The sequence below is a fragment of the Mastomys coucha genome, unplaced genomic scaffold (assembly GCF_008632895.1).
Source record: "Mastomys coucha isolate ucsf_1 unplaced genomic scaffold, UCSF_Mcou_1 pScaffold19, whole genome shotgun sequence".
NCBI lineage: Eukaryota > Metazoa > Chordata > Mammalia > Rodentia > Muridae > Mastomys > Mastomys coucha.
Window position 1 is genome coordinate 612,768 of NW_022196901.1, and position 21,804 is coordinate 634,571.

The 21,804-nt window shown below is 37.4% G+C and overlaps 1 protein-coding gene across 14 annotated transcripts in view; it reads right to left on the bottom strand.

The window, feature by feature from the left end:
• The window catches only part of Ankib1 (ankyrin repeat and IBR domain containing 1), a 174,553-nt gene that overhangs the window by 45,756 nt on the left and 106,993 nt on the right, over positions 1-21,804 (bottom strand). For 12 of the 14 annotated variants that reach the window (XM_031379935.1, XM_031379933.1, XM_031379930.1 and 9 more), the window contains one exon: positions 15,248-15,365. The exons of the other annotated variants lie outside the window; for them this stretch is intronic. In XM_031379935.1, coding sequence (XP_031235795.1) covers positions 15,248-15,365 — 118 coding nt within the window. The remainder of the gene's footprint in view (positions 1-15,247; positions 15,366-21,804) is intronic. 14 annotated transcript variants of the gene reach the window in all.

Genomic DNA, 21,804 nt, shown 5'->3' on the forward strand with positions numbered 1-21,804 from the left:
ACTCCTCAGAGTCAATCTGTCTCTGTGATCCTGTGATTCTGGGATCCTGTGATCCTGGACTTGTTAGAACACTTTTTTTTTTTAGAGCATAATTTTGCTACAGCCTTCACATGGTCTCTAGTTGTAAAATGGTTACATATTCCTAAAGTTCATTTGCTAAAGGATCTTAAAGTAGGACTTCCCAAATAATTTGGGTTATAAATAAAATTTTAGTGAATTAACTTAGCTTAAATATGGATTAATTTTGAACAGATAATCTTCTTTCTGTGAATATTTATAAAATGGTCAAGTGAAAACATTATTATAAAGTCTAGAGTCATAAAAATACAAGATTAAAAAAATCTAACAAGCTAAAATAGTCAAAAATTTTGCTTGCGGTTGTATATAACATATTTATTATATACATATTTATTATTAATTTATTTTTCCTAATAAAGTTTTTAGTTTTTATTTAGATAGAAGAAAGTAAGACCCAGGGAAGTTTTTTAACTTACCCAAACTCAGAAAGAGACTGGAAACTTTTTTTGGGATTCCAAGAGTGTGTTCTTCCTATCACCACCCACTGTCAAGTATATTAAAAGTTCCCCCCTCAAATGTAAAACAGAATGACACAATATAGTCACACAAGAACCAAAGTCAGCCCACTATTGCAATACTTGGATGGCCATGTCTGTTTTAACACTAACTGCAAATGCTAATGGACTCAAGCTAGGTACTGATCAGCAGATGAACAGATATAGAAAACACCTCACCCACATACCACACAAATACACACACATATTCAGACCCTTAGCCCATATCTCACACACACACACACACACACACACACACACACACACACACACACCATACTAACATAATTTTTAAAAATTCTATTAGAAACTATGTAACACTTATTAAAAGGTCATGGCCTTTTTTCTACTATTCTGCTTCTACTTCCTGCTTCTTATCATATCAGAAAACACTGTCTATAATTTCTGTCATTTCCTTAGTGTATATAGAATCCTACATATAGTTACTATTTCCCTTTTCTTCATTTTAGTGGTATGGAAAAGCATTTTTAAAAGTTACCTGTCTTTTTAAATGCTCTCCAAGCAATCTGATTTAGATTTCAGGAAGAGAAATTCTTCAGATATGTTTTATCAGTAGTGGTTTATTAATATTTAGTCCCAGATGATAAGTCACACATTCAATGCAAGACAAATGCACAAGAATACTGAATAGGAATATCCAGTTTACTTGACAAAGAGACACTACAAGTCAAGCTAAATTGGTACTGGTAAAACTGTGTATTGTATAATAAGGCCAAACTCAATGACATATTAGAAAACAAACACAGGCTGACATATGTCACAAGACCAGCTAGATAGCTTACTCTTGGAATAGGAAAGAGATTGAGAATTACAAAATGTCACTTATAACACCAGCATGTTCAAAAAGAATAACAAGTACTGACATTTCTAAGACTGAGCAAAGTACAACACACTGAAAACTGATTCTTGACTTTTTAAAGAAAACGTAAATGGAGATTGTCAGTAGAGTAAAAAGACAATTTGAGAACAAGAGACAATCTTTCATGGATATATAATTAAAACCACCATACTCCCCAACTTCTAGTCAGTAAAGTAGACTAATGAGCCAAAAACACAGTTCTCAAAACAATCAAAAGGTCAACACACATTTTTTAACTGTTCAACATCTTTAGCCACTGGGATTCCACCTCACTCTATTCAGAATGACTAAAGAATAAAACAATAATGAACGCTGGTAACAAGGATGTGGAAACTGGAAACCATTACTCACTGATTGCTAGGCTGCTCAATGGTACAGCCATTATGCAAATCAGTATGCATGTTTCTCAAAAACTGGAAATAAAATTACCACATATGACACAACTACTGGGCATATACCTAAAGGGTTCTACAGATATCATAGGGATATCTGCCTATCTATGTACTCTAGTTACAAAATAAGTAAATGGAAGCAGCTTATATGTATATGAATACATAAAGAGATAATAAAAAATAAGGCACATAAACACACTTTGCAGATTTTACTTAAATGGAAATTAAATTAATTAAAAATTAAATTAGAAATTTTTCAGGAAAAAGAGTAAGTCTATAAATTATTACAATGAAGTTACCCAGATTTAGAAAGACAAACACTACATGTTTTCTCATACATGGACCCTACTCTCTAATTTATATATAAATTAGATATATAAATAATATGGGTATGCCATGAAATAGGAAGGGAGATGGAAAAAGCTAATGAAAACAAGGGAGGGTCTTAGAACACAGAGGTATGGGGACTACTGGGACGACAATAGTTATAGGTGGCAGGAGAATGAGAGGAGAGGGAGGGAGGAGGATCAACAGAAAGCAATTATGAATAAAAGTGTCATAAATTGGGCTGGAGAGATGGCTCAGCGGTTAAGAGCACTGTCTGCTCTTCTAGAGGTCCTGAGTTCAATTCCTAGCAACCACATGGCGGCTTACAACCATCTGTAATGGGATTCAATGCACTCTTCTCATATGTCTGAAGACAGCTATAGTGTACTCCTATACATAAAGTAAATAATTCTTTAAAAAAGAATCATAATAAAACCTCTTATTCTGTATGCTAACATAAAGACAAAGCAAGAAATCTACATACATGTGGTCAACTGAAGCTTTAGGTGAAGGGCAGTGAAGCAGAGAAGGGTGGAGTTTTCAGTAGAGGACAAATCTCCACCAAAAAAATTTATCATTTTAATCTGTACCTTGTAAAAATGAACTAAATTTTACCATAAAACTGAATCTTTAGATGTAGCTTAGTGGTAAACATCTTTCCTAGCATAGAAAGGCTACAAGGACTGATCACTTAGTAATTGCACCAAAAAAGAAGAAAACACAAAGAAACGTAAGGTAAGGCAGGCATGGTGGTACACAACTGTGATTGAGTACTGGAGAGGCAGTAAGTTTAAGACTAGCCTAGACTATACAACTAGATCTTACCACAAACCAACCAACGAACAAGCCAAGCAATCCAATTCCTCAAAATTCAGGACAAAAATCTTCATAACTTTAGGTTAAACAAAGACTTTATTAGGTAACAACTGGCAACACTATGATCCATAAAATAAATAAAATAATGTGTATTATCACAAAGTTTCTGTTAGCAAGTAAAAGAAACTTCTTTTAACCTGGAAACCAATAGTTACCAAATCTATAATTATGCATTCCCAGGATTAGTTTCTATCTACTCACTGATTACTTTTTAAAAAATCAACTTCTTATCTAAATTAAGCCCTATACAATTTTCCCATTTTTCTCCAAGACCCCTGTTTGCAACATAGTAAGGCACAAAATGATGTCTGTTTTTTTTTTTAATCCAAGAAAATGACAAGCATCACTAATAATGAGTGTTATAAGGGTGCATTACACAATATAAACAAACCAGATCAAGGGTGTGTTTGTGTGTGTGAATAACTATTATACAAATGATGTGATTACCCTTCTTGTAAATCACAAGATACCCAGAAGACATGTTTTGAATAGAATAAGCTGGGCTCAGAGTCTGGCAAAAGGAAGTAGCTAATACATGACCTACAGAGAGCAGCCACAGGCGATGGGGGAAACAGATCGTAACTCTCTAGACACTAGCGAGCAACAAAGAGCAGGCAGAACACGGAGAGCACTGATCCTTGCCCAGCTGAGAGAGCACAGTGCCTGCCTGGTTGACATTCCAAAGCATCACGTGTACAGTGGTAACAATTAACAGTGGAGTCAGAGTTGTGTAATTAGAAGGTTATGTAGACTAGTATTCAGTGATGTCAAATTTTATGTTAATATTCTTTTTTTTTCCTATCTATGCTCTGGGGTTTGTATTTTTCATTTTTTATTGGCTATTTCATTTATTTACATTTCAAATGTTATCCTCCTTCCCAGTTTCCCCTCCACAAATCCTCTATCCTCTTACCCTTCCCCCTGCTTCTATGAGGGTGCTCCCCTTCCCACCCACCCACTCCTGCCTCAGTGCCCTAGCATTCCTCTACCGAGTCATCAAGCCTCCAAAGATCTGAGGGGCTCCCCTCCCACTGATGCCCAATAAGGCCATCCTCTGCTACATATGTAGCTGGAGCTGTGGGTCCCCCAATGTGTACTCTGATTGGTGGTTTGGTTCCTGAGAGCTTTGGAGGGTCTGGTTGGTTGGTTGATATTGTTGTTCTTCCTATGAAGTTGCGAACCCCTTCAGCTCCTTCAGTCCTTGCCCTAACTCCTCCTTTAAGGTCCTCAGGCTCAATATGATGCTTAGCTGTGTGCATCTGCATCTATATTGGTCAGTCTCTGGCAGAGCCTTTCAGGGGATAGCTATATCTAATATTAATTCTTAAAAATATTATTTGCACATTAATCTTACTACTGTCGAAATCAATGGTAATTTCCCTGTGTTGGATTTTTTGTCACATAAGTAACATTACTTTCAGAATCACATAAAACATTACTACAAAGAGAAAAAGAACAAGCCAGTTTAGTTTTTTATTGTGATATTAACAATTGTAAAAAAAAGTTCATTTCAACTTGCTTTTCCTTCTATGTATTTAAATTACTATTTTAAAATAGTATTGCCAAAGGCTATTTTTGTGTTAGGTATTTGTCTATAACTATAATCTGTCAGGGCACTGTATCTGGAATACATAGCCATTCAGTTCCTCTCTGTTGCCCTCCAAACGTAAGCAATGGTGCACAGTGTAAAGATCAGCTTTGGAAGTAGGCTGTCTAGAGTTCAGATTCCATGTGTGTTACTTATTTAACTGTATGAAGTTGGGCAAAATCTAGAAAAATTAGAACCACTTGGACTCAATCCTTTCAACTCTTTGTTTGTTGAGTCCTTAGTAAAGACCTATAAAACCAACAGAAACCATCAATAGTGCCACTGAGTACCATCAACTCTTAATGTTATCTTCAGACTAAAGTAACCATAAATTAATATAAAGATAAATATCATCTTCCAAATTTAAAGAAATTTCTTAAATGTAGTCATTGAAAGTGGTATATATTGAGGAAATTTTAATAAAAATTGATTGTCATTTAAAATATATTAAATATTATCAAAGTGTAAAACATACAAAATAATTTTTTTGTAAATTATGGCTTCTTAAAATAGTTTCATTATATATATATATACATATATACATATATACACATATACATACATATATATATATATATTTTTGGTTGCTTTGTTTTGTTTTATTTTTCAGGACAGGGCTTCTCTATGTCTCCTTGGCTATCCTGGAACTCATTGTGTAGACCAGGGGCTGATCTTGAACTCAGGGATCCATCTGCCTCTGCCTCCTCAGTGCTGGGATTAAAGGTGTGTACCACCACTGCCTAGCTCCATTATGTATGTATGTATGTATGTACATATGTGTATATGTATGTATGTATTTACATTGGTGTTCTGCCTCTATGTATGTCTATGTGACAGTGTCAGAACTGGAGTTACAGACAGTTGTAAACTGCCATGTGGTTGCTGGCATTTGAACCCAGAGCCTTTGGAAGAGCAGCCAGTACTCTCAATGATCTCTTCAGCCACCTGTTATGTCATTTTTTAATAGAGGAAATGATATTATAGCACATCCATAAATTAAATATGCCAAGTTTAGTCTTACCTACTACAAATACTTCTCAGTACAATTGTCTGCTTTGATTCTATCTTATTAGTCATTAGCAAACATTTGCTGAATATCTTTTAAATCAGGTAAAGAAGTTGTTTATAAACTACAAATGACCATTGTGGGAAAGCCCATCTACAATCCTTGTCTTCATGGAGTTTACAGTATGGAGATCAATGAGCATATATACAAAAAATTCACCATGAAGAAGAGGCAGACAAGCTGTCAGGGAAAAAGACAGGTTCTCTCTTGGGAATGAACACAGCATACACAGGTAAAGGATGAATGGCACCTGACCAAATGAAGAGGGAGGGAAAGGCACTATAGGTGGAGAGAAAACAGAATGTTCAGAGGTGTAGTGGTAGGAGGAAAGGTAGTACTGTTCGGATATTAAAACGGTCTACCTAGCTGGATCACAGAGACCAGGGAGAAGCACTGTGAGCTCCACACAGGACATTTCAAAACTATTTCTATCTTCATTTTAGCAATTATAGAAAAATCAAAGTAGAGCTGGATTGGGGACATGAAGGGTAAATTGTCATGACTAAATCTGAAAAGGGCATTCTGAATAGAGTAGGAAGGAAAAAATTTGGATAGGCTGTGAGTGCAGGAAGGAAACAGACTAGAAGGCTACCTATGCTGTAAGTGGAGGCAACCATGGCCCAGACCAGGTGGCATTAGCAGAGCAAGAGAGAACTGACAATTTGGTAGTGAGAAGGTCCAGGGACCGAGGGAGAAGAAATGTCATGTCAGCTTGTGTCCTAGGTTTGTGCCTTGACTACCTAGTTGGTTGTCTGCTGCTTCTGTCTATAGAGATTGGGAATACCAGTGAACAAAGCATACCTGGAAGAATAGGGCTGTAATTTTTATTTATTCTTTTAAAAAGATTTACTTACTTATTTATTATATATAAGTACACTGTAGCTGTCATCAGACGTACCAGAAGAGGGCATTAGATCTCATTACAGATGGTTGTGAGCCACCATGTGGTTGCTGGGATTTGAACTCAGAACCTCTAGAAGAGCAGTCAGAGCTCTTAACCACTGAGCCATCTCTCCAGCCTGGGTTGTAATTTTTAAAATGAAAAACTTTAGGTGTTCTGATATATTCTGGAAGGACTTCAGAAAGGCGTTACACACGCACGTACGCACGCACACAAATGCATACACATATGTGTGTGTACACATATGAATGATATGAAGCTCAGAACAAAGATGAGTTGTAGAGAAAGAAATCTACACTGATAAAAGCCTTGGGTGAAGAGAGCCCACGCTGAACAGAGATAATAAACTGCAAAGCAGTTATGAATAATCCATTAATATGAATTTATTCTAAGGACAAGCAAGTTAGTACTATACTATTTTAGATTATTTTCAACATGTCCCTGTTGCATGTAATTTTAAAAATTCAAGCTAGCTCTGGCTAGGCTCTACAGTCAGTAGCCTCCCCTCCTCCTTGCCTGATACTGAAAACGGCCACCTGGCCCTGGTTCCCGAGGCTGGCTTGCTAAGCTGCCCAAACAATGACCACTCTGTGCTTTTGCCCTCTCTATTGTCCACCTAAATAGTCACAAATGGAAAACACCAGACAGCCTTAATGTTTAATACCAACTAGATTTGTATTGGTAAATCTCCAACCCCGATATGCCCGTGCAAAGAACACACAAATCAGTTATAATATTTATAAGCTGCATGCCTGAATTAGGCAGATATACCATTCCACTACTCTATTCCCCAGCTATGAGATCCTTTGCTACTTGAGGTTCCTACAGGCCACGTGGTTCTGCTCCATCTTCCACCTCCTCTTCCTCTTCTCTCCTTTCCTCAGTCTTATCGCCTTTGCTTCCTCCTTCCTCTCCCTCCTCTAAAACTTCCAGCCCCACCTTTCTCTTCCACTGCCCAATCACAGGCTCTAGCTTTTATCTGACCAGTTAAAATGGGGAGAAGGTTGACAGGGAATCACCTGAGTATAAGATCTGCTCCTCATGGGGGGCAGCCCCTCTTCAGGAAGCAGAATTGGCATCAAAATACAAATAGCACCAGGGCAATCCACAACAGATCCTATTGAATCTCATAAGTTCAGGAGTTTAGAACACTTGTTGCTTTTGCAGAGGACACTGCCTTGATTCCCAGCACCAACATGGTGGCTTACAACTACCAGTAACTATAGCTCTAGGAGATCCAACACCCTTTTTGCCTTCCATAGCACAAGGCCAGCATGTAGTGCAAAACAATCATACACATAAAATCAATCTAAATGTTTTTTAACCACATAAATTGCTTTTATTACTGCAAAAAGTCCAAGAGGATGTCATTAAGATTTAAATTACTGTTTACTAAACACCACAAAAACATCGATTACTTCTGCTAAATTTAGGCCAATTTTATTAGCTTCGGACTAAATTTGACAACAAATAGCATACCTATATTCCTATAAAAAGCTGAGTGTCAGCAAGACTATGGTCTTCCCAGATAGTTGAGTTTAACAAGGTAGTTCTGTGCATTGTTCTACACTCTAATACAACTGAGCTCTCTGTAAATCTTATTTCATTATCGAGTGTCAGTAATACTACCTAAATACTACAAAAGAGATACCCATCAGAAAACTCATATCCTGCACTTAATGCTTTAATAGGAGAAACACAAAACAGAGGCTTTGGTAAGTTATCAGAGCCAGGCATAGTAGAATACACCCTGACTGGGGGAGCTGAATCAGGACTGTGATCTGGAGGCAAGCCTGGTCACAGTGTGATACCCTATCTTAAAATAAAAAGTGAAAAATAAAAATAATAAAAAGCTATTATGGAATGGGCAAATGCTGACCAGAGAAATTCAGATAGACCTCCCTTTGAGAGCACAGGCATCTGTGGCAAAGATGACTATTTGCAAAAGTGTTACAGTGTATAACTGTTACTTGCACTTAGTGGCTGGATAGCTAAAGTCTGGCCAATGAAATATGTGTAGGAAGGATGCATGACATATCTGAGATGGGCTCAAACACTTTACCACACCTATTCTTCCTCCTTTTCGGACTGGTTGGCCCGGATGGAGATAAACAACTTTAAGATGTGAAGGCTTGGTGGCCCTGACTGTGTGGAGGAGAGCCCCATTTTACATTAAGATGGGAATGCTTTGAACCATGTATATAACGTGATTTAACATATGTTTCAGCAGCTAGTGGATCCTAGGTATTAACAGTTCTTGCCCACAGAGGACATGTTTTAAGACATGTTCTAGTACAATGCTGTGGATAGCATTATACCATACATATGTAATTTTAAGTGCATGAGTATCAACAACTTTTATTTTAAGTTTTCAAATTTTCATTTTTATATCATAACAGATAAATCAATAAATAATGCTAATTGAATCAATTATCTTTTTTCTTTTCTTTTTAAAATTATTTATTTTTTGAGATTATAATTACACAATTTCCCCCTTCCCTTTCCTCCTTCCATATAACCTTCCTTTCTCTCCTTCAAAATTATAGCTTATTTTCATTGTTATATACTATATGTATATATATTTCTAAATACATAAATATAACCTGCTCAGTTTATATAATGTTACTTGCACATAAGTTTCCCCAACTATATTCTAAATATGTCTTTTTTTCATGATGTTTATGGAACATGGCTTTAATATTTTTAACTGTTTTTTTAATTCTGCCCAATCACAATCACAATTTAATTTTATTTTAAAATATTGAAATTTTCTGTGTATAACACTCTGTTCCTCATTATTATATTCTTAATCATTCTGATATATCTTTTGTTCCAGTTTCTAATTATTGCAAATATTTTATGAACTATATCCCCAATTATACATATTATTTTATTATACATAATTTACACTTTCACTTTTTAATTTTTGTTGCTAGTAATGGAAGTAATTTTATTTTTCTATACTGATGATTGTCTTACGATCTTTTAAATTAATCATTTCAAGCCACCTTTAGTTGATTCCTTGAGAATTTTTTATATAAATGATGGTATAACTGGAGCTCTGTTTCTCTTGACACTTTATGATGTTTGATATTTTATTCATTGCATTGTTTATTTCCATAGCCAATATTGTCATGATAGTAGTAAATGGATGTAGTGAAATTGTGCATTCTTATATTATTTTGAACCTTGGGAAGGGTATACATTCTTTTGTTGTAATATATTACTTGCTATAAGCATTTGTCCAGTACATTTTATCAAAGTAAAGGCATTTTATTTTTACTTTGCTTAGTAATTTTCTTTAATTTCTATCTTTTTTATCAGTCTTTAAAATTTATAAAATATTGTAATGATGAGTATTATAAAAATTGTTTGTTATAAAACAATCAATTGAACAGTCTTATGTAGATGCTTGTCTACAGCAATACTGAAAATACATGTTTTTCTCAATATAAATTTTAAATGACTCCAAATATATTAACTGTATATTTTAAAGTAATACATAACTACTAGTATTTTTTTAAATGAACATAAATAGATAAAGTCTTTTTGTTTGTTTGTTTTGTTTTTAGTAGAGCTTAAAATCTTGGCTCTTACTGTGGTACAAGCCCAAAATAAGAACAATTTTTAGACATTGGAGGTCATTGTAATAAGGCTGTACTTCAATGACCCTCACATCACCTAAGGATTTTACCTCCATCATAGCTAAGCTGAGAGTTGACAGTTCTGCTGCACTGAGGAATGAGTTGTAGGCACGATTTTTGGATACAGACTTCCTGCTATGGTCAAAACTATTTGACTTGAGTGAGTGACTTTATTCTTATCCCACAGAGAACAGGTTACATTCATTTAAGAAATGGTGTGTGTATTAAGATGGTCTGTCCATAAAGTCATTCACCATAAAGTCATTCACCAACTGTTTCAATGAACAATGGATCTGCTCGGAGGGTGGCACAGACATTAGGTGAGGGTAAGAATCTGGTTCATTGGCTGTGATGATTTTTAAAAAGCATTCATCTCAGAGAAAGAGTAACTTATAAAGTCCTCTTCTTCAAACCTGGTACAATAGTTACAAACATCAAGCAAAGCATTCAGTCTCACTCTTTGTTGTTCTCTTACAAGCCACCTCCCAAGTTAATTGTCTACGTTTCTTTTGGCTATATAAATACTTGGTAATATGTAAGCTGTTCTGAAAACCATATAAAAACATCAAATAAACAATCCTACTAATAGAAAGGCTGAGATAGGAGAAGCCTGATTTCAAGACCATTATGTCATACACTGCAAGACACTGTCATGTACAAACAAGCAGAAAGTATATATGCATTGTATAATATTGGACCTATTCCTCCAACTACCAAATTAGAGAGACCACTGGATGACAGCCAACAAATTTCTAATTCCTCATATTTTTGGATTTCAATCAATTAGGATATGTTGGTAATATTAATTTTCATATTAAGAGATATTAAGGAAAAGTGATTGTTACTTTCCATTATTTTAGTTGTTAGAGGTAGAATTATGCTTCTGTGGGTCTGCTGAAAGATTACTTTCTTGCTTCTTCTAGGGTGTAGTTTTGCTTCTTATGCTGATGTTTTCCATCTATTTATTATCCTTTGTAGGGATGGATTTGTGGAAAGATACTGTGCAAATCTGGTTTTGTCATGGAATACCTTGGTTTCTCCATCTATGGTAATTGAGAGTTTTGCTGGGTATAGTAGTCTGGGCTGGCATTTGTGTTCTTGTAAGCTCTGTGTGATATCTGCCCCGGATCTTCTAGCTTTCATAGTCTCTGGTGAGAAGTCTAGTGTAATTCTGATAGGCCTGCTTTTATATATTACTTGACCTTTTTCCCTTACTGCTTGTAAAATTCTTTCTTTGTTTAGTGCATTTGGTGTTTTGATTATTATGTGACAGGAGGAATTTCTTTTCTGGTCCAGTCTATTTGGAGTTCTGTAGGCTTCTTGTATGTTCATGGGCATCTCTTTCTTTAGGTTAGGGAAGTTTTCTTCTATAATTTTGTTGAAGATATTTACTGGCCCATTACCTTGGGAGTCTTCACTCTCTTCTATACCTATTATCCTTAGGTTTAGTCTTCTCATTGCGTCCTGGATTTCCTGGATGTTTTGGGTTAGGAGCTTTTTGCTTTTTGCATTTTCTTTGACTCTTGTGTCAGCTTTCTATGGTGTCTTCTGCCCCTGAGATTCTCTCTTCTATTTCTTGTATTTTGTTGGTGATGCTTGCATCTACAATTCCTGATTTTTTCCTAGGTTTTGTATCTCCAGGGTTGTCTCTCTTTCTGATTTCTTTCTTGTTTCTATTTCCATTTTTAAATTCTGGATGGTTTTGCTCATTTCCTTCACCTGTTTGATTGTGTTTTCCTGTAGTTCTTTAAGAGATTTTTGTGTTTCCTTGTGAAGGGCTTCTAGCTGTTCACTTGTGTACTACTGTATTTCTTTGAGGGTGCTATTTATGTCTTTCTTAAAGTCCTGTATTATCATCATGATAAGTGATTTTAGATCTGAATCTTGCTTTTCTGGTATGATGGTGTGTCCAGGACTTGGTATGGTGGGAGAATTGGGTTCTGATGATGCCAAGTGATCTTGGTTTGTGTTGCTTGTTTTCTTACACTTGCCTCCTGCCATTTGGTTATCTCTAGTGCTATCTGCCCTGGCTAAATCTGACTGGAGACTGTCCTTCCTGTGATCCTGGTTGTGTAAGAACTCCTCAGAGTCAAGTTGTCTCTGTGATCCTGTGATTCTGGGATCCTGTGATCCTGGGCTTGTAAAAGCATCTGGGAGTGGAGCTTCCTCTGTGTGTTGTGGCACTGGCTGCAAAATTTGCACGCAAGATCTGCTCAGAGCACAGGCCCAGACAGCCTGTGCCACTGGGCTGTTGGAGTTCCTGCGTGCCTGGGTCCCGCTGGTCCCAGTTACTCTCGATGTTGGGACAGATGCTGTGTCCTCCTCACCTCTGATTCAAGAACTTCTTTAAAAAAAAATCTTATATGTATACACTGGTGATAAAGTCCAGCTTATAACTCACCAACAACTAGTACTCTAACAAAACTTCCAACATCAAGTTGCTATTACTGAGTAAAGCCAGGTTCCTTATACACTAGTTTGTCTTCTGTACAGGCTGGTCTGACATGGAGATGACTACTCAATGATGAGGAAGGTGGGGACAGCATATAGCTCCAATACTGCACCAAAGACTGACCCTGGGCCTGGCTATATGCCATCTCAGGGCATTCTAAATGTTATGCAATTAAAAGCTTACAGTTTGTTTCTTGAACTTTCCTTTTGATAATTACAGACTTTAGCTGAGTACAGTCAACTAAAACCACTGAGATGAAACCGGACCAAGGTGAATGAGATGCTATGTGAGGACCCCACTGATGAATAGCTTCCATTTTTCTGCCAGGTCAGCATTTTATTTTATTTTATTTTACATTTTAAAATATTTACTTATTTATTTACTTATTTATTTAATGCATATGAGTACACTGTAGCTGTCTTCAGGCATACCAGAAGAGGACATCAGATCCCATTACAGATGCTTGTGAGCCACCATGAGGTTGCTGGGAATTGAACTCAGGACCTCTGGAAGATCAGTCAGTGCTCTTAACCTCTGAGTCATCTCTCCAGCCCCAGCATTTTATTTTTTAAACAGTTTTTTATTGTTTTTACTTTTAGGTTTTTGAAACAAAATAAAACTCTGTAGTGCAGGCTGTCCCATAGTGATCCTCTGATTTGTGACTCCTAAGTGTTGAGTAAGTTTACTTATTTTGAGACAAAGTCTTTCTATTAAACTTAAGCCAGTCTTGAACCTCTGCCTCCTAAGTTATAGGATTTTAAATGTTCCCTTAACTCCTAGATTCTGTTGTCATTAGCCAAAAGGAGGCTATTCTGCTATTATATTGTATGACTTTAAAAAGCTTTTTTTTTTTGTAGATAGGGCAACAGGTAGCCCAGGCTAGCCCCAAGTTTGTTATATCTTTGAGGATAACACCAAGCAAAGTTGGGGCTAGTCTGGGTTACCTGGCCTTTTAAAGTGACATGACATGTGTACTGGGTGAAAGCAGAACAAAACTGAAGACCAGGGTAGTACAATAATGAAAAGTACTAAGTCTATATTTACGTCATCAGTGGGAATGAAGAATAAGTACATGAGTGGATCTGCAATATGCAGGAAGAGAAATGACGGGAACTGGCCCGACACAACACAGAGATGAATGAAGGATGACACTCAAGTCCCTGCTGGAGTAACCCACGTGAGGAGTTCAGATGAAGACACTGATGGGTTATACAGAAAGTGGAAAAAAAAAAACTGAACAATCAGAAATACAGTCTAGAAAACGTGGTTACAGTCAGACTGTAGGTATGTAGCTACTATACCTCAAGTAATTAAAAACTATTGATTCATAGTAGTCCACTTAGTAGACCTGATTAAATGTACTTTGCAGCTAGACCCACATCTTAGGACTTCAACTCTCTGAAGCTAGCCCTGGACTCTACGTTCAATTTCCCAGGTCATTCTTTTTATAGCATTGGCCTTGGTTTCTGGGTACAGACCCTGAATATTGGGGTTCAGAAGGGAACAACACCAGTGACAGGACCATGCAAACAACTAGGACTGAAGATGTGACTCTGCAGGTTTACCCAACAAGTGGGCAACAGTGCTCCTTAATCCATGATGAAATACAGAGGCTTGAATTTTACTACAACCAAAAGATGACACAAACATTTTGGGAAGTAACATTCTGTTTCAGTGTTTAGGATAGAAGCTTCTTGTTAAACCAGAGCTCCAAAATAGCTGGCCTACAACAAATATTCACTAGTCTGTATTAAAAAGTATTTTTACTTAAATTTAGCACTTAATTTTTTAAAAAAATTATTTCAAAGTCAGGAAATGCTATTCTTTAAGGTCAGACAAAATAACTATGCAAGAACAGTACAATTCAGCATGTAACAACTCCCAAAGTGTCAGTCTATGATAAGAATCACAGGAGACTAAGAACAAATTTGGAATTTTTTTCATTAAGAAAAACAAAAACAAAAACAAAAACAAAAACAAAAACAAAACCAGAAAACAGCTGGGGCAGTGGTGGTACACGCCTTTAATCCCAGCGCTTGGGAGGCAGAGGCAGGTGGATTTCTGAGTTCGAGGCCAGCCTGGTCTACAGAGTGAGTTCCAGGACAGCCAGGGCTACACAGAGAAAGCCTGTGTCAAAAAAACCAAAATAAATGAATGAATTAAAAAACACCTCAAAGTGAATAAATAAAAATTAGCAAGAATCCTTGTAAGAGATAATATATTATATATTTCATGGTAAGAAACAGCTTTTGAATAAATATAATTGATAAAACATTTTAATTGAGCCACTACAATTTGACACTTGAATGATTTCAGCAAAAACTACTCAGTAGCTCTATGTAAAAACAAACAAAGAAATTTCTAAATTCTTCTTGATTTACAGCCACTGCATGCATCAAATACAAAGTGTTAGATGATAAATGACTGTTAATGCAACATGTGCACAGAAATTGAAAGAGGTGTACATTAAAACACAGATATAGCTATATTTAACTCTGAAGTTCAAAAGGCATGGCGTTACCAGAGGCATTAGCTATTTTTCTCATTACCGTGAGCTCGAAGCAGTGCTTCAGCAGTAAACAGAGGGGCCTGGAGCATGTCTGCAGTCTCCACAATAAGCATATCTTTTAACCTACGAAGATCCTGGGGCCTTAGTCCTTCATATGGCTTTGGAAAGAAGAAAAATAAAGTTAAATTGGCTACTATATTCTTAAAGAAATAAATATGGCTACTCCTTAACATTCCAGTTTGTGTGCAGATGTGGAAGGACTCTTTGGCTCCACTATCTTGATTTAAGTCTATCCTCGTACCAGTCCACTTTAAACCAGAAAGCGGTTGCAGATGTGCATGTGCTGTATGCTTCTCAAAACCAAAGTATTATGATGGGAAGACCACTGTACTCTACAGTACCACAATTCTGGATAATCCTAGATGTCTGCTAGCACAGTCACATAAAAGACAATGCATGTTAATGACAGAAAGACTGATGGAATTCAACCACACAAAAGTCTACCAAGATTTAATAAAACATCTATTATTTTAATCATAGAGAAAAATATGACAATCCATAATGGAAAGATATAAATATTAAAAAAGGTACAAACTTATTAGCCATTAACTTAGCCATCTTAGAAAAATAAGATAACACTTAATGCTGGTAAAGTTTTAGACAGTGGCTATTCAGATTTACTAGGTGAAAATAAAAAAAATCTACATATAACTTTAACAACTTGGTGTCACAAGCTTTCCTTCAGAAAATTCACCTCTTATCCCACTGTAAGAACCACTGTAAACTTGTGTAACTTGTAGTATTACTTGGAAAAGAGGATAAATGCAAATAGTTCACATATGTATTAACAGACTTACAATGATACTTACATGTCTCAACACTCATCACTCATTTAAAATTATTCTCCTGAGTGTGTAAAAATTCACAAGCATTAAGAATGAAAATTTCAAATAAAATATGTAGTATCATAACATCAGCATGAAAATATACAAAGGGCAAATGTTAAAGTAATCCTGTAAAATGCTGAGGACTACTTAAGAACAGCAGAATGGTAAACTTGAAAAAATTCTTAACAATAAAAGAACAGCTGGGGCAATCATCATCCCTGACCTCAAAGCTTAAACTACAGAGCAATAGTGAAAAAAATTACATGGTATTGGTACGGAGACAGACATGTTGATCAACAGAATAGAATTGAAGAGCCAGAAATAAAACCACACACTACGGTCACCAAAAATATACAATGGAAAATGAAAGCATCTTCAATAAATGGTGCTGGTCTACCTGGCTGGCTGTATGTAGAAAAATGAAAATAGACCCATATTTGTCACCTTGTACAAAGCTCAAGTCCAAGTGGATCGATCAAGGACCTCAACATAAAACCAGATACACTAATAGAAGAGATACAAAACCAGATACATCTAATAGAAGAGAAAGTGGGAAAGAACTCATTGGCACAGGGGGAAATTTCCTAAACAGAATTCCAATGGCTCTTGCTCTAAGATTAAGAATTGATAAATGGGACCTCATGAAATTGGAAAGCTTCTGTAGGGCAAAGGACATATTCAATAAGACAAATTGGCAACATACAGATTGGGAAAAAATATCTTCACTACCCCACATCCGATAGAAGGCTAATATCCAAAATATATAAAGAACTCAAAAAGTTAATCACCAAAAAACCAAACAACCTAATCAAAAAATGGGGTATAGAATTAAACTGAGAATTCACAACTGAAGAATCTCGAATGGCTGACAAGCACATAAAGAAATCTTCAAAGTCCTTAGTGATCAGAGAAATGCAAATCAAAATGACCCTGAGATTCTACCTAACCCCAATCAGAATAGCTAATATAAAAACCACAGGTGACAACACATGTTGGAGAGGATATAGAGAAAGAGGAACACTCCTCCATTGCTGGTGGGATTGAAAACTGGTACAACCACTCTGGAAATCAATCGGGAGGGTATTCAGAAAGTTGGAAATAGATCTACCTGAAGACCCAGCAATACCACTCTTGGGAATATACCCAAAAGATGCCCCACCATGCCACAGGGGCATGTGTTCCACCATGTTCATAGCAACCTTGTTTGTGATAACCAGAAGCTGAAAACAGCCTAGATGTCCTACAACAGAAGAATGGATACAGAAAATGTGGTTCATTTACACAATGGAATACTACTCAGCTATTAAGAACGAGGACATCCTGAGTTTTGCAGGCAAAGGATGAACTAGAAAATATCATCCTGAATGAGGTAACTCAGACCCAAAAGGACATGCATGCTAGGTACTCACCAATAAGTGGATATTAGCACCCCCCCCAAAAGTACAGAATACCCAATATATAGTCCACAGAACTCAAAAAGGTCAATAAGCTGAAGTGCCCAAGTGAGGACACCTCAGTCCCACTTGGGAGAGAGAAGAAAGCAATCACAAGTGGGAAAGGAGGGAGGGGCCTGGGAGGGAAAGTGGATGTTGGGGAGGGGGGAGGATTGGGGGGAGAAGAGAACTTGATCTGGTTGGTACTGGGTGAGGGAAAAGGACTGAAGCCCTGAGGGTCAGCAGAAAGAATGGAAACAGGCAACAAATAGGAGGTTGGGGGAACCCTTTAGAATGCACCAGAGACCTGGGAAGTGAGAGACTCTCAGGAATCAAAGGAAGAGACCTTAGATGAAATGCCTGACAGGAAGGAGAGGGAACTTATAGAGCCCACCTTCAGCAGGAAGACAAGACATCAAGTGAGGCATGGGGTTGCCATCCCACAGTCATATCTCTGACCCATAATTGTTCCTGTCTGAAAGAATTACAGGGATGGAAATGGCAGGTAGTTTGAAGGTCCAGCAACAGGCCCAAAGTGGGATCCAGCTTAAGGGGAGATCCCAAGGCCTGACACTATTACTGAGGCTATGGAGTGCTCACAAAAAGGGACCTATCATGACTGCTCTCCAAAAGACCCAACAAGCAGCTGAAAGAGTCAGATGCAGATATTTGCACCCAACCAATGGACAGAAGCAGCTGACTCCTGTTGAATTAGGGAAGGCTTGAAAGAAGCTGAGGAGAAGGGCAATCCTGTAGGAGGACCAGCAGTCTCAATTAATCTGGACCCCTGAGATCTCTCAAGCACTGGACCACCAAACAGACAGCATAAACCAGATATGAAGCCCCCAACACACATACAGTAGAGGACTTCCGGGTCTGTGTTCATTTAGATGATGCACCTAACTCTTAAAGAGACTGGAGGCCTCAGGGAGTTTAGAGGTCAGGTGGGGTGGGAGGTGGGAGGTGGGGGCATCCATGTGGAGACAGGGGTTGGGGAGGAGGTGTGGGATGTGGAACAGTCAGAGGGTGGATGGGTGGCCAGGGAATGGAAAATGGAGTGTAAAAAAATAAATTTAATAAAATAAAATTAAATAACCTCCTAATTTGTCCTGCCTACAAATGTGCAGGGGTAAGGATGGAGTAGAGACTGAGGGAATTGGAAACCAAAGACTGGCCCAATTTGGGACCCATCCCATGGGAGACACTATTAATGATACTTTGCTATGATTGCAGATAGGAGCCTAACAAGACTATCTTCTAAGAGGCTCCACCCAGCAGATGATAGAAAGAGATGCAGAGGCCTACAGCCAAGTATCAGCTCAGAGAGTCTTGTGGAAGAGAGGGGGAAGGACTGAGTAAGCTGGAGAGGTCAAGGATATCACAAGAAGACCTATAGAGTCAACTAACCTGGGCCCATGCCAGCTCCCAGAGACCAGCAAACAAAGAGAATGGACTTAGGCACCCTACACATTTGTAGAAGATGTGCAGCTTGGTCTTCATGTGGGTCCGTAACAACTGGAGCAGGAGCTGTCTCTGTCTCAGCTGCCTGCCACTGGATCCCCTTCCCCTAGCTGAACTACCTAGTTGGGCCTCAGTGGTGAGGATATGCCTAGTCCCTCTGGGACTTGATGTCCCAGGGTTGGGTGGTACCCAAGGGGGGACTTCTCCTTCTCTGAGAAGGAGAAGGAAGAATGGGGGAGGGATTTTCAAGGGTAGGAGAGGGAGGAGAGAAGGAAATGGGGCTGCGATCAGGATATAAAATGAGTAAAAATTATTGAAAAAGTAAAAAATAAAAATCTGCCCCCGCAGATGGTAAGAAGATACTAACAGTGGCCACGTGCACAGTCTATTCCCATTACAAATGGAGGAGCAAACTTATGTTAAACATTTTTCATCATATGCCATAAACGACCTACTTCATTTGTGTATATTTCTGTGGCTATCCCATACTGTGATTATATGAAATTAACTACAAAGATATAAAAATTAACCCAGGTTCCAAATAGGGACATCATTTAATGAACACTGTAATTTAATCCTAATTATCATTAGAAAAGTATCAAAAACCTGTTTTTAAGCTAATTATAAGGCACACTTTCCCCTGTAAAACACAAAAAATCCCTTCAGAGCTAATCTGTGGAATTTGTTCTAGAAGTTTCATATAATCTATGATACAGTTTCTTCAACCCATGTTCCAAGTTCGGCCACACATTTCTAGGGATCCCACCCTGCCTCAGCAATAGTAGTATTCTCAGTATCCCTAATGGTGGGAACTGTGTATTTCCTAAAAGTTCCTTTTCAGATTAGTTATCTTACTACCTCCTTCATGTGCAGTCAACTAAGTAGAGAGGAAATAGTAAATTTAATCACAACAGTTAAATATTTAGTAAAAAACACTTTCTTGCAATTCTGACAACATACAGAGAGTTTGGGTTTCCAATATTTAAGAGAAATATAAAGTAGCCTATATACATTAAACTTTTAAATGCTTCAGTTTTATACTCAAGTGGGTAACAAAGGAAGAGTTCCTGAAGGACAAAGGGATACTGCCTTCATGAGCACATAACACATTCCCTGCAAAATTTCAGCAGAGTAGTAATTAGGTCATGTGAAACACTTTAATGCACTGCTTAGCCTCAAGTGCACACTAGCTCTCCCTTTTGTGGCAAAAATAAAAAGGAAGGTGCCCGTCTCTTTCTTGTTGCAAAGATAAGCTGTTACTATTTTCAGATTACAAGCCAGCAATGACCCAATAACCTTCAAAAAAAAAAGTCAAAACTGATACAAAAAAGGAAGCTAAATTAAACAGAAGCCATGAATAAAAGCACTTCTTCTATAACTGTGCATATTACTTCTATGAAAGAACCACAGAAGAAATGAGCAACAGCCAAATACATAAACAATTATTTTGATAAAAGGTTAAAAAAAAGATAGTTATCTTTAAAAACTATTTCAGAAGACTACAATATAAATCAATCATGAAAAGAATATATTTTCTATTATTTTTTCCAGAACTGAAAATAGTCAGCCAATTCAGGTATAGGTAAAGAAGTTAATTGTAAAAAAGAGATTTCTCAGCTGAGTGAAGCATTTGTGCACAGGCATCTTGACCTGAGTTTGATCCATCAATCCAAGGAGAGTATTTGTTCTCTGACCTACTCATGTTTGCATGCGTGCACATGTGCTACACATGCACACACGCAGGCACACACACACACACACACACACACACACACACACACACACACACAAGATATGAAAGATACTTAGAGGAGTAAAGGGATGGGTCATACTCCCTTTTATAGCAACTTTAGCTGATCCCAAGGTTACCTGGGAAAGAAAGGAGAAGAGTTACAACAGGAGTTCTCCATGGCAGCTTCTTCTCTCACTTTGTTGCTCCTGCTTATGTGTGGACCGTCCTATACTTTTTCCTGACTGGAAGCTTTGCTCTTACAAGGAAAAACATTTAGTTCTGTTAGCTGGACTATCTGTGCAGCATGTGGATTCTCTGCTTGGGGAAGGACCCAGTGGACTACCACTTTTTCTTCACTTACTCAGAGGGAGGCAGGATAAAACCTTTTATGATAGACATTTTACAGGGGCCTAATCATCACCAGTTTTTTACAGTAAAAAATAAATTACTTTTATTTCTTTAGGGTAAGAACCACTCTGTGGAAATTATGTACTTGTTTACTTTTCAAATTCTCACGTATGTCTCTGTTAGAATATACCAGGAGTGCAGGCAGCCTATCTTTATTCCTCACCCATACTTTTGTTGGATGATGGGATAAAGCAGATTAAAAAACAATCAAAAATGATGATGACACTTAAATTATCTGATTTCTTACTTATTTTGCTCTTAAAATAGCACTAACACAATTTGTCCTAAACTAAGATGTGCCAAAAGCTACAGGCTATGCCATATACTGTCTATACCATAAATTGAAGGGAACCTTAGCTCAAATGTAAAGGTTAAAAATATCTTTTTTTAATTTATTTTTTATTAGATATTTTCTTTATTTACATTTCAAATGATATCCCCTTTCCTATTTTCCCCTCTGGAAAAAAAAAAAACCCTTTTCCCTCTCCCCACTCCCTGCTCACCAACCCACCCTCTCCCACATCCTGGCCCTGGTATTCCCCTACACTGACTGGGGCATAGAACCTTCACAGCACCAAGAGCCTCTCCTCCCATTGATGACCGACTAGGCCATCCTCTGCTACATATGCGGCTGGAGCCATGAGTCCCCCCATGTATACTCTTTGGTTGGTGGTTT